Raw genomic sequence first — 19,033 nt, 5'->3', positions numbered from 1 at the left:
CTATTTCCTTTCTTCCTTGGAAACGGTCTTTTATCGGACATATCGAACGACCGTTCCAGGTGTGCAGGGTTGCACGCACCTCGATGTCGGGTGGAGTCGCCGTTAGACCCTTTTTATCATATATTCATTTGATCCGTTGCTGGGGAAATAGGAAGGCCTCGTCAGAAAGGTCGCACGCGGCGATTCCGAGGAACCGATCGGATCAATCGTGAAATCGAATCGACACACCTATCGGGTGCACCCTCTCCTGGTCCTGCGAACACATCGCAGGAAGAGAAAAAAAGGTTTCCCGGCAGAATAGGGGCCACGGTCCCTCCTCTCCTTCCTGCCTTCTCCAGGCCGAGCACAGAGCTCTTACTTACGATTCTCTACAGTCAACCTCTGGACAGGCACCTGCGAGGACGGAGGTATTCGACCCCACGACATCCGGTCTGGTGACATGAACGGTGCTCGAGCACCTCACACGTACCGCTGAAATTACCCCAGATTAATGTCACGTAGTTAGAGCGTTAACGTCGAGTGCCAAAGTTACCTGAAAGACTGCATCTCGTGAAAGAATGGCCAAGCCGGCTACATCGGTCACGGTGAGTAAAAACGGAGTCACCTGTACAGGTGCCGTGCCACAGGTACTGCACCTGGGAACATCCGGGGGGAAATTTAATTCATGTCTCTCGCGGTCGTTCCTACGACTCTTCTAGGCATTTAATTGGGCTAATTGTTTGACTACTCGAGAGCTTGAAAAATCGGAATTTTGGCCAGGTACTTTTTTCTTTGGGACTCCAGGGTTGCGACGAAACCTGGGAGGAATGAGACGTCGCGATGCGGCTTTTTAAGGCGCTCGTCTCTTAGAGATTGATTGCGATTTTAGGGGTAATCGACCCCATTAGGGGGGTCGACCGAGGTGGACGTCGGGGTAAAAAGTACCCTGGCAAATTCGGATCGGGGGTCCTAAAGGAATGCAGGAATGCAGTCGAATACATTTAGAGGCGAACCTGGTACTGCCGCACAGCAGGAGGACCCGAAAGGCTCAACGGAGGGCATTATTATGTTTCGGGACTAATGCATTAACCCAGGCTTGCCAGGAGGGTATTTCTCTCCAGGTATATATCTTTTGCCAAGTGTCAGTGGGTCCTAGCCCCGGATCTGCCCTCGGCCTTTCGAGGAAACTCAAAATTCGAGACCAGGTCCTTGTGGACCGCTCACTAAAGTCCGTACTTTCGAATTTTCCCCCCTAAAAGTCTCCAATTTTTTGCCTACTTCCTTGGGGCTTGTGGGTCTTCTACTTTCTGGCAAAGAAGAGTCGTAACACTCTTTCCGACCTGCTGGATTTTTTTTTCACCGAATTTCGAAGCGCTCTTCGATGGCTATTAAGGCGATAAGAATGTGGCGTCGAAGAGGTCTCGTTTATGAAATATTTCTCCAAACCCGGTGGGTTGAATCGTTTCAAACTTAACAATGTGAACGCGGAGGATAGAAGGAATGTCCTGGCACCCAAATTTCAAGGCTCTAAAATTTTATTTATGGACGTCTTTAGGATTTTGTGTACAAAAAAATTCAATCTCATTGGTGAAGGGACCTGTTTTAGGGCCTCCACAATCACGTTGTGAAGTTTGAAACGATTCGATGGATCCAGTTCGGAGAAAAGTTGCATACACCGAGACTTTGTTGCCCCTTTCGCGTCCCCTTAAGGGAAGAATTATCTCAGGCTTCCTAGGACTCTCGGTCCTCCTCGAAAGACGAGAATTGTCTGCCTTGCTGTTTTTCTGCCTTGGGATTTATTTCCCCACCGAGGAAGGTATTACGGTATTCATTTGAATATTGATTAAAAAATTGTGGGACCTTCAAAGGGAACTCAGGGACGGCCGACAGCGAGTGCGAATCGAGACTCGTTACATACTTCAAATGTCTGGCGTATATTCACAGCTCCTCTTTTATGGAGGTCGAGCTCGAGAAACCGCGATTGCACGTAGGGATCGTAAAGTTCCTCGGGAGTCTAGGGAGGTCTTAGCGGTTTTTAAGAGTAATTTATTCATGAGATGGACCACCAAAATGCCGGTACCGTTAACACACAGCGGCTCGTTGCTCGATGTCGCATGGCTCGGTAGAACGAAACCTTTTGGACGGGCTTTACCGTTAGGACGAACTTCTCGAGACACTCTCTCGAGATGAACCGTAATGGGAAATGATGGGAAAATTCTTCGGAGATTCTCACCCATGACAGGCTCCATCCGGCCCTCCTCACCTGGAGAACAATTCCTGAGAATTAACCGAGCGAGATTTCGGTACCCTAAACGAAATAAAAAAGGGGGAAAAAAACTCACCCTTTTAGCTAAGAGCATCGCTGACAGAGTTATTACGTTTTCTTGCTGCAGGAATAATTTCCCCCATCGGGGAAAATACTTGCAATTGCATCGAACGTAGAGATAGCAATTGGCGACAGCCAAAAATACATCGTTGTCCCTCCTCGAACAAATATTGGATTTTTATCCTTGCTGGAAAAGATCCTCGCGACCGTGAACAGAATTTCCTTCGCCCCAGTAATCGATTTTTTGTTATCTAGTGAATTTTCTTGTTATGACTGAATTTCTTTTTCCTTCCTCTGAATCTTTTTTCTTCGCTCATATCGATACGGTAATTTTTTTTCCGACGATGCGATAATCTCGCCTCGTGGTGAGAGAGAATAATTCCTGTTCTCATTAGAGGATGTGATTATGCACGTCTGGAAGAGAACATCCTTTATTAAGCCACTTCAAGTTCAGGTCACTCTCACGCCTCTTCGCGATATGCCGGCGAAAAAGAAGACACGCTTAAGAGCGGCCCGTTATACGGGAATACTTTCGTTATTATGCGAACATCGCACGCTAATTATTCGGAAGATCGCGCGAAATTAGCGCGGCCGTAATTACCATCCGCCGACATTGTGTAAAGGTTGCAAAAAAACAGCTGGAAAGTAAGGGCGGAGAGGATGGACGTCGCGATGGAGGCGGACGCGTATCTCAATGTAGAAGAAACGCGAAGGCGAGACGAATGGAGTAGACACAGGAATTTCGTAATTACTCGAGCTTCGAATAAGTGATACATTTTTCTAGGACTTTAGTTTACGCATAGATTGAACCTAGGTCTCTCGAAGGCGGTATCGACTTTCGCTACGAAGAGTCGACCGACTTTTTCCACGTCGAATTCCATTATCCAGTTCGACATCGGAGGATTCTCCGAGGGTAATCGATTACTTCCGGTCAATTAGGATGTAATTGTCACTTTCCCTTGTCGAAGGCCGGAGGAATTCCTTCGGTAATCTCGGAAGAGATTTCTGATATTACCTCGCTGCTCTTATAACTTCCATCCTTGGTCTTGACCTCTTGCGAACTTGGATCCCAAGACCGTTCGCTTATACATTTTCTGCTCTGTTAGCTCGCATACTCCTAGGCGAAGGAAGAAGACTAGATGGTGTTCGCGGCTAAGCTCGAAGATGCTTCGCAATTCCTTCTAGAAAATGTCTATCGGTTTTCCCTTCTTCGCGCAGCCATTCTACCGTCGAATAAAATTTTTACCAGAGAGGATTGGACATTTTGAGCATTCTCACCTCTAAGTTATTAAAAATAAAACATCTTACTGTACGGTAGGAGGTGTAAATAGAGATAAATAGGGGGACCCAATTCGGAAAGTAAAACGGTCCTTTCCTTATTTTTGTTTTGTACAGTTTATAATTATGCGTTAGTACCAAGCGAATTTACACGAACGCTTTCGTTACCGTCCGTACATTATTGATATTTAAAACGAGTTAAGTGGAACGAAAAATGGAATAGAAATAATCCTGCCCAAAACCGCCAGTAACGACGTTAGGGCGAAATTCCCGAAGCCGTGCAGGCGATAGTGGACCAAACGTCGGACATTATGCGTCTTTCTTTGTGAAACGATTAAATATCCCATAACCCTCTTTAACTTACAAGTTTCACTTGCAATTCACCTGTAACGCGCGTATCGGCGACCTCCTGGTTTTTAATTAGGAGTTAAATAGAACAAAAATGGAATACAAATAATCCTGCCGTATCGACGTAAGGGCGAAATTCCCGGAGCCGGGCAGGCGATAGTGGACCAAATGTTGGATACCGTGCGACTGTTAGTGAAACGATTAATTATCCCATAACCCTCTTTAACTTACAAGTTTCACTTGCAATTCACTTGGAACGCGCGTGTCGGTCCCGTCCCGGCTTTTAATTACGTGGATTATTCTTCTGCGTGGGACCTCGACGATCGTTTATTTTCCAGATGTCGAGGTACATGTGCGTGGTCCTGGCGGGGATGCTGTGGACATTGGGTCCAGCCACGGGGAAGAAGTGCGAGGGCAACGGTTTGGGCTTGAAATACGCATGGGGTGATGCACTGACGGACCCCGCCGACTGCATAGGGCCCGACAATCAGCAGTACCCGTCGTAAGTATCCTCCAAGGAGGCTTTCTAGAATCCGATCGTAAACGGCCTGGGAAAAGAGCTACACACCGCGGTGCGTTCCGCAGGGCGGCGATCTCCCGTACCTTCAGGAATCTCTGGACGGGAAGCAGTCGTACCGGACGTTCCTATCAGCCCCGGACCATAGATCCTGAAATCACCAGGCAGGCGCTGCTCCACAATTACAGAGCAGCCCATGGGGATCTATCGATCGCCGGGAGATCCAGGGACGGTAAGTCCGTCTGCCGATCGTTCGTATATATCGTATATATCCTATAAGGAGATGAAAGAATCGTTACCAGGTTCTCTTGCTCAGGCCCCGATAACTCACGTGATAACGGTCCCTCCATGCAGCAGACTCGCCAAACCAGGAATTTTAAACCAAACTTTAATAAAGAATATATAGTACTTATTTTTCCATCGATTATACCCCGAGAAAAGAAAAACGTCATTGAACCAATGAAATATCTCCTTGAATAGTACCAAAGAAATATTCTATCTTTATTCTTTAATAAAGAATATTTAGTATTTATTTTTCCATCGATTATACCCCGAGAAGAGAAAAACGTCATTGAACCAATGAAATATTTCCTTGAATAGTACCAAAGAAATATTCCATGAAATATTCAAAGAGCAATTATTTAACTCAAATAAACTCGAATAAATCGTATGCAACATTTATTCGGATTTATGACAATTTATTTCATTCAAATAATTATCCTTGGAATAGTCAGAATATTTCTTTGATTCAACGAATCCTTTTTTTTCTTTGTGTAGCTTCTCGTAGACTGCGACTTTCAATTTTTCTTTACTTCCCGCGATATCCGACTCTTTCCGATTTAATAAGGAGGATATGCGTGTTTTAAGTAACGAATCAAAAGCGATACTATACTGTAATAGTAACTTTATTTTTTGGGGACATGTTTAATATTAATTAAAATTATAAGTGCAATCTCAATACGGTGACTTGACTATCTTTTAGGGTATCGCGGGTGGACTCGAGATTTTCGGCATGAGGGTATCAAATTTGTGATCTTGCTCGCATAATTTCTTTTTATTTTTTTGTTTTAATTCCTTTGATTTAATATTTTTCTTTCGAGCATTTTGTCGCATTGGAGGGGCTCAGTGGGTGCAATCTCACGTCGCATGCCGAGATTCGGACAGGTGACCATTGTCCAGGAACGAAGCTCGATTTCGTAGCTCGACATCTAGACCATCGGGGAAAGAAAAGTTGCCTGAAAGTGGCACGTTTCGATGACTCGTCTTGTTTCAGGCCAATGGCACGCCATCGTTGTGCGTACGCTTCGGAATTTCGGCCACGCACGGTCGACGCGTTCAAATTTCGGACTAATTATCCTCAAGAGTATGCCTCGAGAAAAGACGAGTCATTCATTCGGCAAATCGAGGCGATCCATACTCTTTCCCGCATGAGTCTTTTTTATCGTATGGGTTTTTTTAGAGCAGGACATTATTTTGGCTGATTTTCGAATGAATTGTAAATGTCTCGAGAGTAAATGATTTTTGCTAATTATCGATCATTTCGATCGCTAGTTTGGGAGATTTTATCAAGGCGATCCATACTCTTTCCCACATGGGTCTTTTTTATCGTATGGGTTTTTTTAGAGTAGGATATTATTTTGGCTGATTTTCGAGTGAATTGTAAATGTCTCTCGAGAGTAAATGGTTTTTGTTAATTATCGATCATTTCGATCGCTAGTTTGGGGGATTTTATTGAGGCGATCCATACTCTTTCCCGCATGGATCTTTTTTATCGTACGGGTTTTCTTAAAGCAGGACATTATTTTGGCTGATTTTCGAGTGAATTGAAAATGTCACTCGAGAGTAAATGGTTTTTGCTAATTATCGATCATTTTGATCGCTAGTTTGGGAGATTTTATCGAGGCGATCCATACTCTTTCCCGCATGGATCTTTTTTATCGTATGGGTTTTCTTAAAGCAGGACATTATTTTGGTTGATTTTCGAGTGAATTGTAAATGTCACTCGAGAGTAAATGGTTTTTGTTAATTATCGATCATTTCGATCGCTAGTTTGGGAGATTTAATCGAGGCGATCCATACGCGTTCCCGCGCCTGGGCATTTACCGCAACCTTGAATCATGCGGTTGTCCTTATGACACGAAAACCCGATTCGAGGGTCGTTAATCTCGGTGCTCGTACCGAGAATCCCGGCATTTTGTCCGGCACGTGAGACCGCGCGATGTAACGATGCTAGGAGTCCCATCGGTGAGTCGGTCGTGTCCTATTAGCGATAACTCGGCGAGTCGTACGAAAGGCCAGCAACGGCTCGGCGTTATCCGGCCAATACAGTTATGCATTACCTCCTGTAACGGGATATTCAACCCACTCGCGTTTCAAATAATCACGCCAGACCCTCCCGAGGGAACCAAGAGAGGGGCTGAATGACAAACAATTAATCGCAAGTTCCCTACAAACCCTTGCCCTTCAACATAAATTCGTTTCGCGGCGCGCAAACTGGAGTGGCTCCCCTGTACAGTGACGGAGACGAATGCCTTCCCTACAGACCCGGTGGCGCCAATGCACGATGGGAAAGCTTTGATGTCCGTCACTGTACAAGGTTTACAATTAATCACCCGTCCATCCTTTACCTACAGCCACGTGGTCCGACGGGACAAACCAAGCACTCTGCCTGTTATCTCCCTACACTTTATTAACACAATATCCTGATACGTATTACTTGCACTTAGTTACTAAAACGCTAAAGATGATACGAAAGTGTCATTATCTATACGTGAAAATACTCATGAAACATTTCTCCAAAGACCGTGGTGCTCATGAAATTTCATTTCTAATGAAAAAATCTTATCATTTAGCCCAGACTAGAACCAAGAATAGCTTTCTTTTTTTATGTGAAATTTCATGGGCACCACGTTCTTCCTGAAGTGCTCCATAATTCATGTGTTGAGGTTTCAAATGATTCGGGGCACCCAGTTCGGTGATAAGTTTTATCAATATTTTCAGGTTTATGTCTAGAGTGACCCTTTAATTTCCATTGCCTGTATGTAGTGATCGGAAACGCGGTTTCTTCCAGGTCGGGCTTTTACCCCGAAGGAGACGTGCGGTTCTCCTGCCCGGCTCTGCAAGACCAGATATAACACCACGGCCCCGATGTACGGGGTCAGCTTGACCAGCGGCCAACCGGTGACGATCGTGCAGAAGTTCCCCGACCTTCTGCAGCAAGTCGTCTTCGAGGTCTGCGAGTAAGTAGAACCCGGCCCCGGTCGTCGGACGCGATTAATCCCGACCCCGTTCGAGAAGGAATTTAAATTCAGAGAACGGTCAACGTCAATTCCGAAGTGGGATCCATGGACACAGGGTATGCGAACCCAATCACTTCCTTGAAATTGCGTAACGAGAGTAAAGGAAGTAACGAGGGACGATCCTTTATCTCTTGCCGTTAGATGTAACGGTCAGACATGGCGTGTCGCCATATTTTGCAAAATCGGAGGGAAAAATAGGAAAAGAAAGTGCCCCCTGTTTTTCACCCCTCGATGTGGCTCTCATACTCAAATCAGCATCATTGGTCCATATGAGCCTGGTTCACGATACTGCCTCCGTGTTTTCGGCACTTAACTGCAACCAGTGCAATATTCAAATGTATAAAGCGAGGTAACATGCAATATCGGGCTACAGATGTCATACGATGTTACATAAAGCTTCCGGTTAGTATTAAAAAATGGGAGAGGACGGAATTTCCCTACGAGTTTCAAGGTACCTTTTTCATAAGCGTCGACCGACGCTGAAACCGAGGGTTCCTTATCGTTACTCATTTCAGATGGACATCGGTTTGACGATCGATGATCTTTGAAAGAAATTTCCACATTTTGGACGGCGAAAAGTCTGGCGAAAAGGCTACTAGAAGTCGATATATACTTGAACGGGTTTATTGATGTCATATTGATGTCGTATTATTTAATACTCGGTTTCAGCGCCAAGTTGGCGATATCGAAAAGGTAGCCAAATTCGATTGAGTTGAAATTCGAGGACGCAATTTCCCTCCGAGTTTCAAGGTACCTTTTTCATAAGCGTCGACCGACGCTGAAACCGAGGGTTCCTTATCGTTACTCATTTCAGATCGACATCGGTTTGACGATCGATGATCTTTGAAAGGAATTTTCACATTTTGGACGGCGAAAAGTCTGGCGAAAAGGCTACTAGAAGTCGATATATACTTGAACGGGTTTATTGATGTCATATTGATGTCGTATTATTTAATACTCGGTTTCAGCGCTAAGTTGGCGATATCGAAAAGGTAGCCAAATTCGATTGAGTTGAAATTCGAGATCCAGCATCTCGAGCCCATATCCTGGGTCCATGGTGGAATCCTGCTCGGCTGATTCGAGGTTGAGCGGTCGGCCCGATTACGGGTCAGGTTCGATGCACCAGAATTCCCAAACCGGTGTGTTTCAGGTCGAAGGAATGCGACGTGGTCCACGGGGAATGCACGCAGACGTACGTCCCGTATCTCTTTTTGGTGATCCCGCTGGGCCCCGTGACGCTGACCGGCCAGGATTACGTGCTGGTCGAGAGCGGATGCGTCTGCAAGCCGAAGAATTCGCAGAGTGCGGTGTCCGAGCCTCCGGCGGTTCCCACCTTCTAGGTCGAAGATTTTCGACCTCGAGGCCGCCTATCACCAAATGTGATTCTCTTAGCTTGGACTTGGGACTTCCGGAGAAGGTCCAAGAGGTTCTCTTAGGGTCCGGAGGTCGCGTCGCGAAGGCGGCTCCGAAAGCGCGAGCCGACCTCTTCGCCTCGCGTTTCCGGCGGAGGCGGCCATCTTGGATTTCGATAGGATTCGCTCGAAAGACCGGAACCCTCCTTCCTATCGGCGTTCAACGTCCTCGGTTCGCCCGGAACTTTGGATTCCCGTGGCCGAGGTACTCGTTCGGGGGCTTCCCATCCGCGGGGATTCGACCTTCTTTGCGTAAAAGTGAAAAAATATCGTTATTGGACGAACGTGATTCATGGTCGCCGAAGCTGAGCCATGGAAACTGGTTTCAGACCTCGGTTCACCGGCACCGGGACGAGCCGGTTTCCGAAGAGTGTTGCTCGCAAAGTGGAATTTCCTTGGAGGACGCGACTCCCGTATTAATAGCGATCTTACGCGTCATTATGTCACATGCGACCGGCCGATGAGATGACCGTGACCTTCTCCTTGGCATGGCTCCTGGAGTCCGGCTTCGGACCCCTTCGAGCTTAAGGCCTCGATTTCCATCCCGAGAAAATTTCCGCCGGTTTTTCGCGTCTATTTACCGTTGCCCTTTCCACCGGGGGCCAAAAGTCGAGGTGGAGGGGAAAAAATTGGAGGGCCGCCGCAGTGTTCCAATTTTTCGAGAACCGGACTCCGAGGAGTGTCGCGATGGAGGATGGACGGTCACCGAATGGACTGTACCGTGAATTCCGATGAGTGTAATGTACCGTTACTTCTGTGCGGGACCCTCCGCTCCGTTTTGCTCGCCTCTCCTCGTTTACCGGGTAAAATCAGCGATAAGACTCTGCGCGCGCATAGAAGCCTATAGTTTTACGGGGAAAGGTATTCCAGGAGCAGAAATCGCCGTCGTATCGGCTAAGAAGTTTCATTTCTGCAGACACCGAAAGATATCTCCGTCATTCGGTGTTCATAGCCATCCTGTAATCATTTGGTGGAGCTAAAAAAAATTAAAGATGCGGAAGCGAATTTGTAAATCGCGAAAGGGAGCAGGCCGCGTTTGAGCTCGATAATGGTCGTGTTAAATATTTTTATCCATTTCGAAAGTTAACGCTAGCTTTGGATGCGTTCGCCATTGGGACTATTGTCGAGCTCGAACGGAAACGGGTCGCGAGCCTAACCTAGAATCGACCCTTGCGCGTTGAGTGCCGAACGCCGACTGAGTCGGGCGACCGGAGCGACTCGAGGCGGAGACGCGCCGAACCCGACGGGCGTCCCGTTGTCAAGGCAACGCGTCGCTCGCGCGCACTTTGTAATTATAGTTCAGTATTGACAATTTTTTTTTATATGTATTTATAATTTATTTTAGACTTCTACGTACCGTACATTTAGCACATCCCTTTCACGATCATTCCCTCCCCGTCGAGACGTGGCGAGGGACTTCTTGTTTTAAAGAAATCAATAAAAATTATCATCTACCCGAGGTCGAGGTTTTATCCTGGTTTTATCATGGGTTCATCATGGATTTATGGTCAAGATCGGAGCGGGTCGAGTGGTCGACGAGGAACAACGAATCGTCTCTGCCGAGTCGTCAGTGTTTAGTTTAAAGATGGAGATCTGTCAAAATCGAAGGGAAGGAAAAAGCGGTCAGTCGTTGCAACCATCCCAGTTAGATTACGGGTCTCCTTTGGTCCAAATCGATCCAAGGCCCGCTTTAAATCCCGAGGTTTTGGGAATCTCGGACCTCGCCAAAGAGGACAGAGATGTGCTTCTGTAAAAAAGAAATCCGGTGATTACTATGACCACGATCCAGCCAAGTAAGATCTCCAAGATTGTAAAGGACTTCTCTGGGACCAGCTTCAGTTAGTCGTCCACATGTCCACCCTGAACAGCGAGGAGCTGTACTCCGAAAATTACTACGACTACGGTCAATTGAACCATACAAGGATCACCAACGAGACGCTCCGAGATTCCCCTCTCAAGGAATACTTTCAGAATCGAACATGGGCCATTCTCTTCCGCGGGATCACCACGATATTGCTGAGAATCGGGTTCCTTCTAATCCAGGTTGGTAGTGTCCCCGTGACGAACGTGAACCTGATCCTCCTGCAGAACATCGTGGACCTCTGCGCGACCAGTTTCTTCTATATCCTGGTGGGCTACGTCATCTCCTTCAACGGCGATATCGGCGGCCTGATAGGTCGAGGATACTGGATAGGAGACGTGGACGTCGACAAAGAAGAGGCCGTGATAGGCTGGCAAGCCGTCCTGACGGCATCGTCCATCAGCACCTGCGGAATAGTCGGCAGGACTCATGTCCTGGCATACCTGGTGATCTCGATCCTGCAGGCCAGTCTGGTGCACCCAATGCTGATCCACTGGGCATGGACATCAAAGGGATGGATGGTCAACGGACACCTCAACGGAAGGGACCTCTCTTTCAAGGATCACTCTGGAGCAGGAGTCATCCATCTGGTTGGAGGACTATCCGGCTTGATTGGTTGTCTGGTCCTGGGGAGAAGGATCCTCCGCTTAAGAGACCTAGACGAGGCCAGCGTGTCTACGGGAGGTTCCGGAACCACCTTCTCGGGGCATCTTCTGGTACTCCTCGGTCTTCAGGGTCTGGCTCTGCCGAACCCCTCGTACGATCTCTCCAGGATCACCGACAAACACCTCGCCCATGTCTTTGTGAACAACGTCCTGGCGGCTTCGAGTTGCTCCTTGCTCGTGGTGTGTCTTCATTTCGTGGTCGGCAGGGATGTCTTCAACTACTGGACCTTGATGAGGTGTCTTCAGGGTGCCATTTGTGGAGTGGTCAGCATCGCTGGTGGAGTTGACGTCTTCTCGCCGTTTGTCTGCATAGGGATGTCCTGTCTTTCCGGAGTGGTGTTCTATCTGGTGTCCAGGGAAGTTTTCAAGAGCGCGTTGGAGGACTACTGTAACATCGTAGCGACGTATCTGACCTCTTCTTTGCTGGGGGTCGTGTTGGTCCCACTATGTAGAACCCTTTCTATGGGATACACCGAGTACTACTCGATGCTCCTGGGTTTTGCCTGGCATCTGATTTGTGTGGTCGCCCTGATAGGCACTCCGATGTTGCTGATAACCCCAGTCTTCCTTCTTCTGGAATTGTGTGGAATTCTCAGGAACCGGCCGGAAGTTCAGCATCATCTTAGGGCCATCGTTGCCCTGGAAAGAGGTCCTCCCAGGTCGTACATGCAGAGGCTGTTCCTGCCCGATGAAGGGTCCCTCTATTTGCAGCCAGGATCGGTTCTCGCTCCTGGACTCGATTCCAATCCTGAATCTAGACTGCTGAGGTACGAGAACGCGCTGAAAAAAGCCGAAGAAAATAAACTCTTGGAGATGGCTGGGGCATCGGAGGAGAACAGGACTAGGGAGCAAGTCCTTCCTGAAAATAGTCCCGAGGTTCCTGCGAAAGCCAGGATTAAGAAACTGAGGCAGATACATACCATCAGGTCCAAAAGTCCGGTAGGGCTGGAGGATTCCGGAGGAAGTGGAGAGTCTTTTCGGGAGGACTTCTTTAGTGGACCTGCTGAGATCACGTCTGGGATCATCCTGAAAGAAGACGCGGATTTAGATGGTATGAGGAAACGTGACGGGGCTTTGGAATTGTCAAAGTCGGGGAGCGTAGATATTCGAAAAGAAAAGGAATCTCGATATCGACTTCATAGGACTCCAAAGTCGATGAATTTACGTTTTATGGACGAATTGGGAGATGGCGAGGGACGCGACGATGCTGCGAATTTCAAGTTCCTGGTCGAACCTAGGAGAGACTTCTCTTCCAGCTTATCCGGGGAAGAGAACTTCGAGGAGGAAGTGAACGAGGAAAGGGGAATATCGGAGCTATCAGTAATGGTGTAAAGATATTGGAAAACGGGGATGTACGTGGAAACATCAAGGATAAGGGACGAATTATAAACGGTGCTTGAAAATTCCCAGCGGTAAAGACAGGTTCATCTATGGCTACTTTAAAAATATTAAAAAAAAAAAAAACTATTCACAAGGTCTTCCCTTTTTCAGGTAATTCGCGAAAGTCGATAAAGACTCGCAGGGATGGAAACGACAGATATCACCTGGTTTAGGATCTCCAGTTCTTCTGGCCTCTCCTTTTATTAGAACTTATTACGGCCTATTCGTACAGTTATTACAGTATTTTACAATGGAGTAACCATCGGCATAAGTTGAATAATAACGGGCCGTTCAAAGAAGGAAAGTCAATTATTGAAAGGAAAAGATCTGATGAGGACTCGCGACCCTTCGCCGTGGAATTTTGTGCTAATTTCTGGAATTTACACCGTCTAGCCGATCCGAGTTGGGCTGAAGAAAAATTCCGACAAAGCGATCGCTTCCAGTTAATATCATTTCTTCTTTTCTTTTAATTTTTTTTTTTATCGTGCACGATGCGCATTTCGAATAATTTCTCAGCGCCGATTTCGTTCGTACTTTTCTCCTTATTGTCGGGCTACAAGAGGCCGGACTGCGCCGTCGTCGGGTCAAGTATTGACGCCGGCAAAGGTTTATACATGTATGCATGCAGATTCGTCGTATAGCGCAACTCCACGTGCATACATCAAGTATGTCGGGTAACATGCCAATTCCAGGAGGTACAAGTACAATTGGGCAGAGTCAGTCCCAAACTCGACTGTGACGGATGCCGATATGTCGTATAACAATTCCCGCCGACGAGTTTCCTCGGGAAATTTGCCGACGCATTTCTCTCAATGTAATTCAACAAAGTACGTTTCGGGAAACTAATGATTTTAAACACTTTCGATTAATGCAACTTTGTTCGGGTGATCTGCATGATGTATAGCGAACGGGCGGTGAAGCGGGAAATTACAGAATAGATTTTCCATGCGAGATAACAGCGCCCGTCGAAGTCAAATTTTGGATTGGGATTTTATCGATTGGTCCTGAAATTGACACGCATCGTTCGTCTACATAGTAGTGTATGAGAGCAATCACGTATACCTTTACTTTGTCAACGTCCACGTGTATGTACATAGTACTGACGAGATGGCACGCTTGTTAAACAAATAGATCGGGCTAATTAGTAACAATTAACTTTGTACATGATCTGCCGACGAGCGTATCGACAATCGCGAATAACGAGGCGTCGACTCGTGGCCTACGTAAGAAATTTACAAACGTAAGAAAATAAAAGGTCGCTATTAACTACCACGGCTTCAAATTATTACGGGACAATCCACGAACGGTACAAATTTGATTTTCTCCCCTATAATTTACAACTATTCTCTTCGCAGTTTGTCTTAGTGGTAAATAAAGTAAAGTCGATTAGAAAGGTCTTACGAATTAATTATCGTAAGGCTGCTGTTTTGATATTTCGTGTTAATACATTTCCGAGTTCGCATTTTTTTTGTTTACGGATTTTTTTTTCCTCGACTGAATTATTGCAGGAAACGAGTACACGATAAATTCGATTTCGCTGAAATACACAGCTCTGAATAAATTGACGTGGAATTGATATATATTTTTTTTAACTTTAATCGCGTGATAAATTAAACGAATATGGAGTACCCGATGGATTGTAGAAAATAAATAATAGGATCGACAGTTATTGCAACCTCAAAATATTTGTATTAGACTTGGGCCTGACTTAACAACGTACCCTGTTGACGCGTCTCTATGAATACACATTTCCTGTTGTCTTGTATAATTGTACATGTAAGAGACTCACGAGGAAAGCATAACTTTGTACAAATGATAAGGTAAAAGTATATCTAAGGAATCTACATAAAGGCCTACAATTCCTTTTTTAAAATTTCCCTTCTCTAGCTCTCTGCATTTGGTCATGGATCATCCTAAAGCGACTCTCTAGGATTAAATAAAGATTTGTAGTTAAATCGGAAAGCGAAACGAGAAAGTGGGAAATAATTTCGTCTTTCCCGTCCTTATGAAAAGTTCATCGCTTCCGAGGGAGTCGCAGGATAACGACGGCAGTGGAAATTTGATATTTTTCGTTTCTCCATAATGAATAGCAATTCTCTCGGTGCCGTTTGTCGTAAAAATATAAATTACACAAGAAAAAGATCTAACGAAGATTAATCGTCATGTGATATAATTTCCACTTAAGGTCTAGTTAAGGTCTTTTGTCTGTTCCTCCGCTCATCGAGCATCGCGCTCGATTAATCGTATCATTAATCATAATTATTAGTGTTGTTATTGCAAACGGGGACTGTTAGCACGTTTTCCTGCGCTCTTAAAATTACGTACGTCTATCATTGATATCGAAATGATAATAACGATGACTGTGCGTCGTCACACATCAATGTACAAACTGGACGCAATAGTAAACTAGTTTTCATTCATCTTTACCAAGAATAGTATTGTCAAAATATACATAGAGTCAGTTGTGTACACGCACTCCACTGTCGACCAAGATTACACCAAGCTTTACACTGTCACCGAAGTATTTCACCAGTAAAGAAGAAATTGCCGCACCCCTTTCCATCTTGATCGATCCAAGAGGAAAAAAGTGTGTCCCACCCGTGACGGCTACGTAATCGATATCATGGGAATGTCGTTCATGCAAACTAAGCGAGGAAAGTGGTGCCCGTGTTACATCCATAAACCCTTTTCAAATAATCTGGACAATTCCATTATGGATACGAGCACTTGGATCGGACACTGTAACCCGATGATCTCTCGTAATAATTTTTCGGAAAGACGCATCGCGATACCAATTTCCCGATTTAATTTTTTTTTTCTTTAATTCGATTACGGACAGTGAGATAATCGATCGGCTCGCGAAATTCCCGAACCTCTTAAAAAAACCTTCCGCAGATTTCATAAAACGATCGGAACGTTTTACAGTAAGTTCTTCCTATACTGATTCATGAAGTTTATATCTGAACAAGTCAGAGACCAAATTTAATGCAACAGCGGTGATTGCATTCAGATGACTGAACAGTTATTTCACTGCCACCGACGAGTGTTCTTGGCAATCAATCAGAAAATAATAAGTATATTTACAACTAATAAGTATACGTAATTTTATTGCAAAAAACACTTCACGGTGGCAGTGATATTAACGTGGCAAGTTGTTGACAGGAGGTCCGGGATTATCAGAGATATTCGTATTCGTCGCCTCGGCGACTTAACAACGATAACGTTAATTAATATCATTGGATAACCACAGTTTAACAATTACGATATTTACGGGCTTGCCACGACGAGACCGCTTAGTGACTAGTTTTCTCCTTTTCTTACCCTAGATTTTGTCCAAGCATGGACTCACTGGAATTCGATTAATACTTTTACAAGTAATACAAATGTCCCACGAATATTCAACAATCGCCAAGTTAGATAAATAGTAAATCCATCCATCGGTTATTCCCGAGACAAGATTTTCACATCGACGTCGCGTAAATTTGCTCCGACAAAATTTGTATGGCACAAGTCAGAGCTCAATCCTTCGACACGACGAAGATTATCGTATTGAATTCTTTTTTGCACCGGAAATAGTACACCCGAATACTTGTATTCAATGTAAAAGTATTCGTTGAAACGCCTTCGTGCCCATCCCTGCCTTTCTCGCTCGTCTACCTATTAGGCCTTCTTCTCGTAACCGCGAGTAGGATAGGCCTTTACGGTGTCTGATTTTTCGTCCGTTAAAAAGTCTAATAAAATATGGCAAAATGTACAACAAATTTACAGGTCTCCCTTTTTGGCAGGAAGCAGGACCTCCGTTTGTGCGGAGGACTCGGTAGAATTCGCCTCGTCTCATAAATTCGGCGTTTGCTAGGTCATCACGGTGTCCGTAAGATCGTCCTTCAGCCACTGAGGAATCGTCCTGGAGCCAAGCCTCTTCAGCAGCTTCACCAAGGCTGTATTATGCGACAAATAGTACCTCTGCAAGAAATGTGAACAAGATGAAAGATCGCCTTGAAACGCGCCATTCGAGCGATAGAGTAGCGAAAAAAAATTATCGTTGAGGATCTGCAGATGATTTACCTGCAGGAGTTTGTAAGATCTGTCCTCCATAGGCGGATACTGGCGACCTTTGCTCTTGCCGAGGCACTTGGTGCGGTCTTCGTTCGTCACTTGACAGAAGAAGCCCTTCTTTGGGTCGTACCGCAAATGCGAGGAGTAGTTAAAGGCCGGCGTTATTTTCAGAAATCTCTGCAGCTCGTGCAGAGTCTCGACAGGGTTTTGCCTGAGTTGTTCCCCGTCGATGATGTGCAGTTGCTGAGGAGTGTAATACGACAACCACCTTTCAAGATGCTGAGCATACTTCCCAGGATTCAGGCACCTAAAAAGAAGCAGCGATTCTAGAATGCTATGTTTCAGAATTTCTGAGATTTAAATTCTGGTCGAGGAAAATTCACCTATTCCGGAGGTCGCGAAGAGGCTTCGGCGCGGTATCAGTGGCCGTGATAACCGAATGGAAGCTGTAATTGTTAGCCACGGTGTCTCCGTGGACCCTGGTATGTTGGTACCAAGAGTAGGCTCTCCTCGCAGGTGACAGAAGTATAGTGATCAGCTTGGCCTTCGGAAGCAGAGCATGAGCTCTTCGAGGTACCGCCTCGCCATCGAAATACGTCGCCGATTTTTCAAACAAGTATCGAGAACTTTCGTTCTTGGACGCCGGGAAGAAGCTCATGTACCTTGAGGAATAACGAAGCGAGATAATATAAGACTATTGCACGTGATTTGACGAGCTCAAGTTAAATAGATAGACTATTACCAATCGAGTCCTTTGTAGTAATTCTTCCCATTGAAGAATTGTATCTCCTCGAAGGTGTCGGGGCTGGGAAGATTGCTGCTGATGGCCGGGTGGATCGATAGAAACGTGTACAGAGCCGTAGTCCCGGTTTTCTGGGGTCCAATTACGAGGAACCTGGGGAGCTGGTCGCAGGTTTTGTTCCTTGACCAGATCTTCTGATGTCGCTGGTCGTCGCAGGGGTTCTACAAGAAGAATGCGTCCTTAGACTCGTCGATTAGAGGAATTCACCGTAACGACTGATCTATCTCCCAGGCTCTGTTATAGGACCCGTCCAAAGACTCGTTACCGATCCTGGGCACGACCCAGGGGTCGAACTTAAGTCGATAATACCCTGGTAAGCCGGCTTACCCCCCACACTGGATCGAATTCCTCCGGATAGAGTTGGAAGTAGCGCTCTCCAAGCTGAAGAGGAGGCGCGCTCGATAACCTCAAATTCGTCCAGCACTGGATGAACTTTATCACGGATTCGAAGGTGTACAAGGCCAGTCGGTCGTTCCCGTAATTTGACATATGCGTCATGAAGATGTTTATCTAAAAACAGGAAAGATCATGTAAATGGGAATAGAGGCTCATTCGAGGTTGCAAGAAATTGCCCCTAATTCGAGTCGCATCGTACTCGAAGATAATCCAACTTACAGGGTTATACACGATCGTCTGGAACAACTCGCCACCTTGAATGGATTCGTCCAGCTTATCTCTGCCTCCAGGATACCTTTCAATAAAGATGGTGTGGGTGAAGAGGCCGCAGGTTTGCCTGGGTAAGACCTGAAAATATTTCCATTAAGAAAGTGGGTGGTAATTGACGAGAATCCGACGTTACAAGGGCCGCTATTTTGTGATTAACGATGACGAAGATAGCGAGTAGGCTGGAGCTCATTATGCTCTCCATTGTCTGGCTTAAAATTCTTCCTTTTACAAGAAAGACGGGGCAAAAAGACATCGTCAACGGGCGAAGCTGACTGCCCCCAAGGAGAGTGTATCGAAGGGGACCGGAAAAGCCGATTAAACTTTCCGAACCTCGCGGGTCCTGTAATTAGTTCAATAAGCGATGATGTTCCCTCCATCCCACGTCGAGGAGGACCCGACAGCCATTGTGGGAGACAAGGGGAGGACTCACGGAAGCGATTACCG

At 45.9% G+C, this 19,033-nt stretch overlaps 3 protein-coding genes across 3 annotated transcripts in view; 2 read left to right on the top strand and 1 right to left on the bottom strand.

Moving 5' to 3' along the window:
* Positions 1–474: 474 nt before the first annotated feature.
* On the top strand, positions 475–9,197 carry LOC105695486. Its single transcript, XM_012417032.2, has 5 exons — positions 475–584; positions 4,270–4,433; positions 4,517–4,680; positions 7,519–7,687; positions 8,898–9,197. The coding sequence occupies exons 1-5, from the start codon at positions 558–560 to the stop codon at positions 9,085–9,087; spliced, it is 714 nt and encodes a 237-aa protein (XP_012272455.1). The 5' UTR covers positions 475–557; the 3' UTR covers positions 9,088–9,197.
* Positions 9,198–11,010: 1,813 nt separating this feature from the next.
* Positions 11,011–13,017, top strand: LOC105695418 (ammonium transporter 1 member 3-like). Its single transcript, XM_012416957.1, has one exon. It carries the CDS (start codon positions 11,011–11,013, stop codon positions 13,015–13,017), a length of 2,007 nt encoding a protein of 668 aa, XP_012272380.1.
* A 216-nt stretch (positions 13,018–13,233) lies between these two features.
* The window catches only part of LOC105695779 (bifunctional heparan sulfate N-deacetylase/N-sulfotransferase), a 65,179-nt gene continuing 59,379 nt past the window's right edge, over positions 13,234–19,033 (bottom strand). Inside the window, exons 8-13 of the mRNA XM_012417686.2 lie at positions 18,539–18,667; positions 18,251–18,433; positions 17,864–18,084; positions 17,505–17,783; positions 17,131–17,428; positions 13,234–17,028 (exon numbers count right to left, since the gene is read on the bottom strand). Of these exons, the coding sequence (XP_012273109.1) occupies positions 16,918–17,028; positions 17,131–17,428; positions 17,505–17,783; positions 17,864–18,084; positions 18,251–18,433; positions 18,539–18,667 (1,221 nt within the window). The 3' untranslated portion in view covers positions 13,234–16,917. The remainder of the gene's footprint in view (positions 17,029–17,130; positions 17,429–17,504; positions 17,784–17,863; positions 18,085–18,250; positions 18,434–18,538; positions 18,668–19,033) is intronic.

This window comes from Orussus abietinus, unplaced genomic scaffold (genome assembly GCF_000612105.2).
Source record: "Orussus abietinus isolate OABI.00-Male unplaced genomic scaffold, Oabi_2.0 scaffold68, whole genome shotgun sequence".
NCBI classification, from domain to species: Eukaryota; Metazoa; Arthropoda; class Insecta; order Hymenoptera; family Orussidae; genus Orussus; species Orussus abietinus.
Note: the sequence above shows the minus strand (reverse complement) of the source record. Positions and strands in the feature narration are given on the sequence as shown.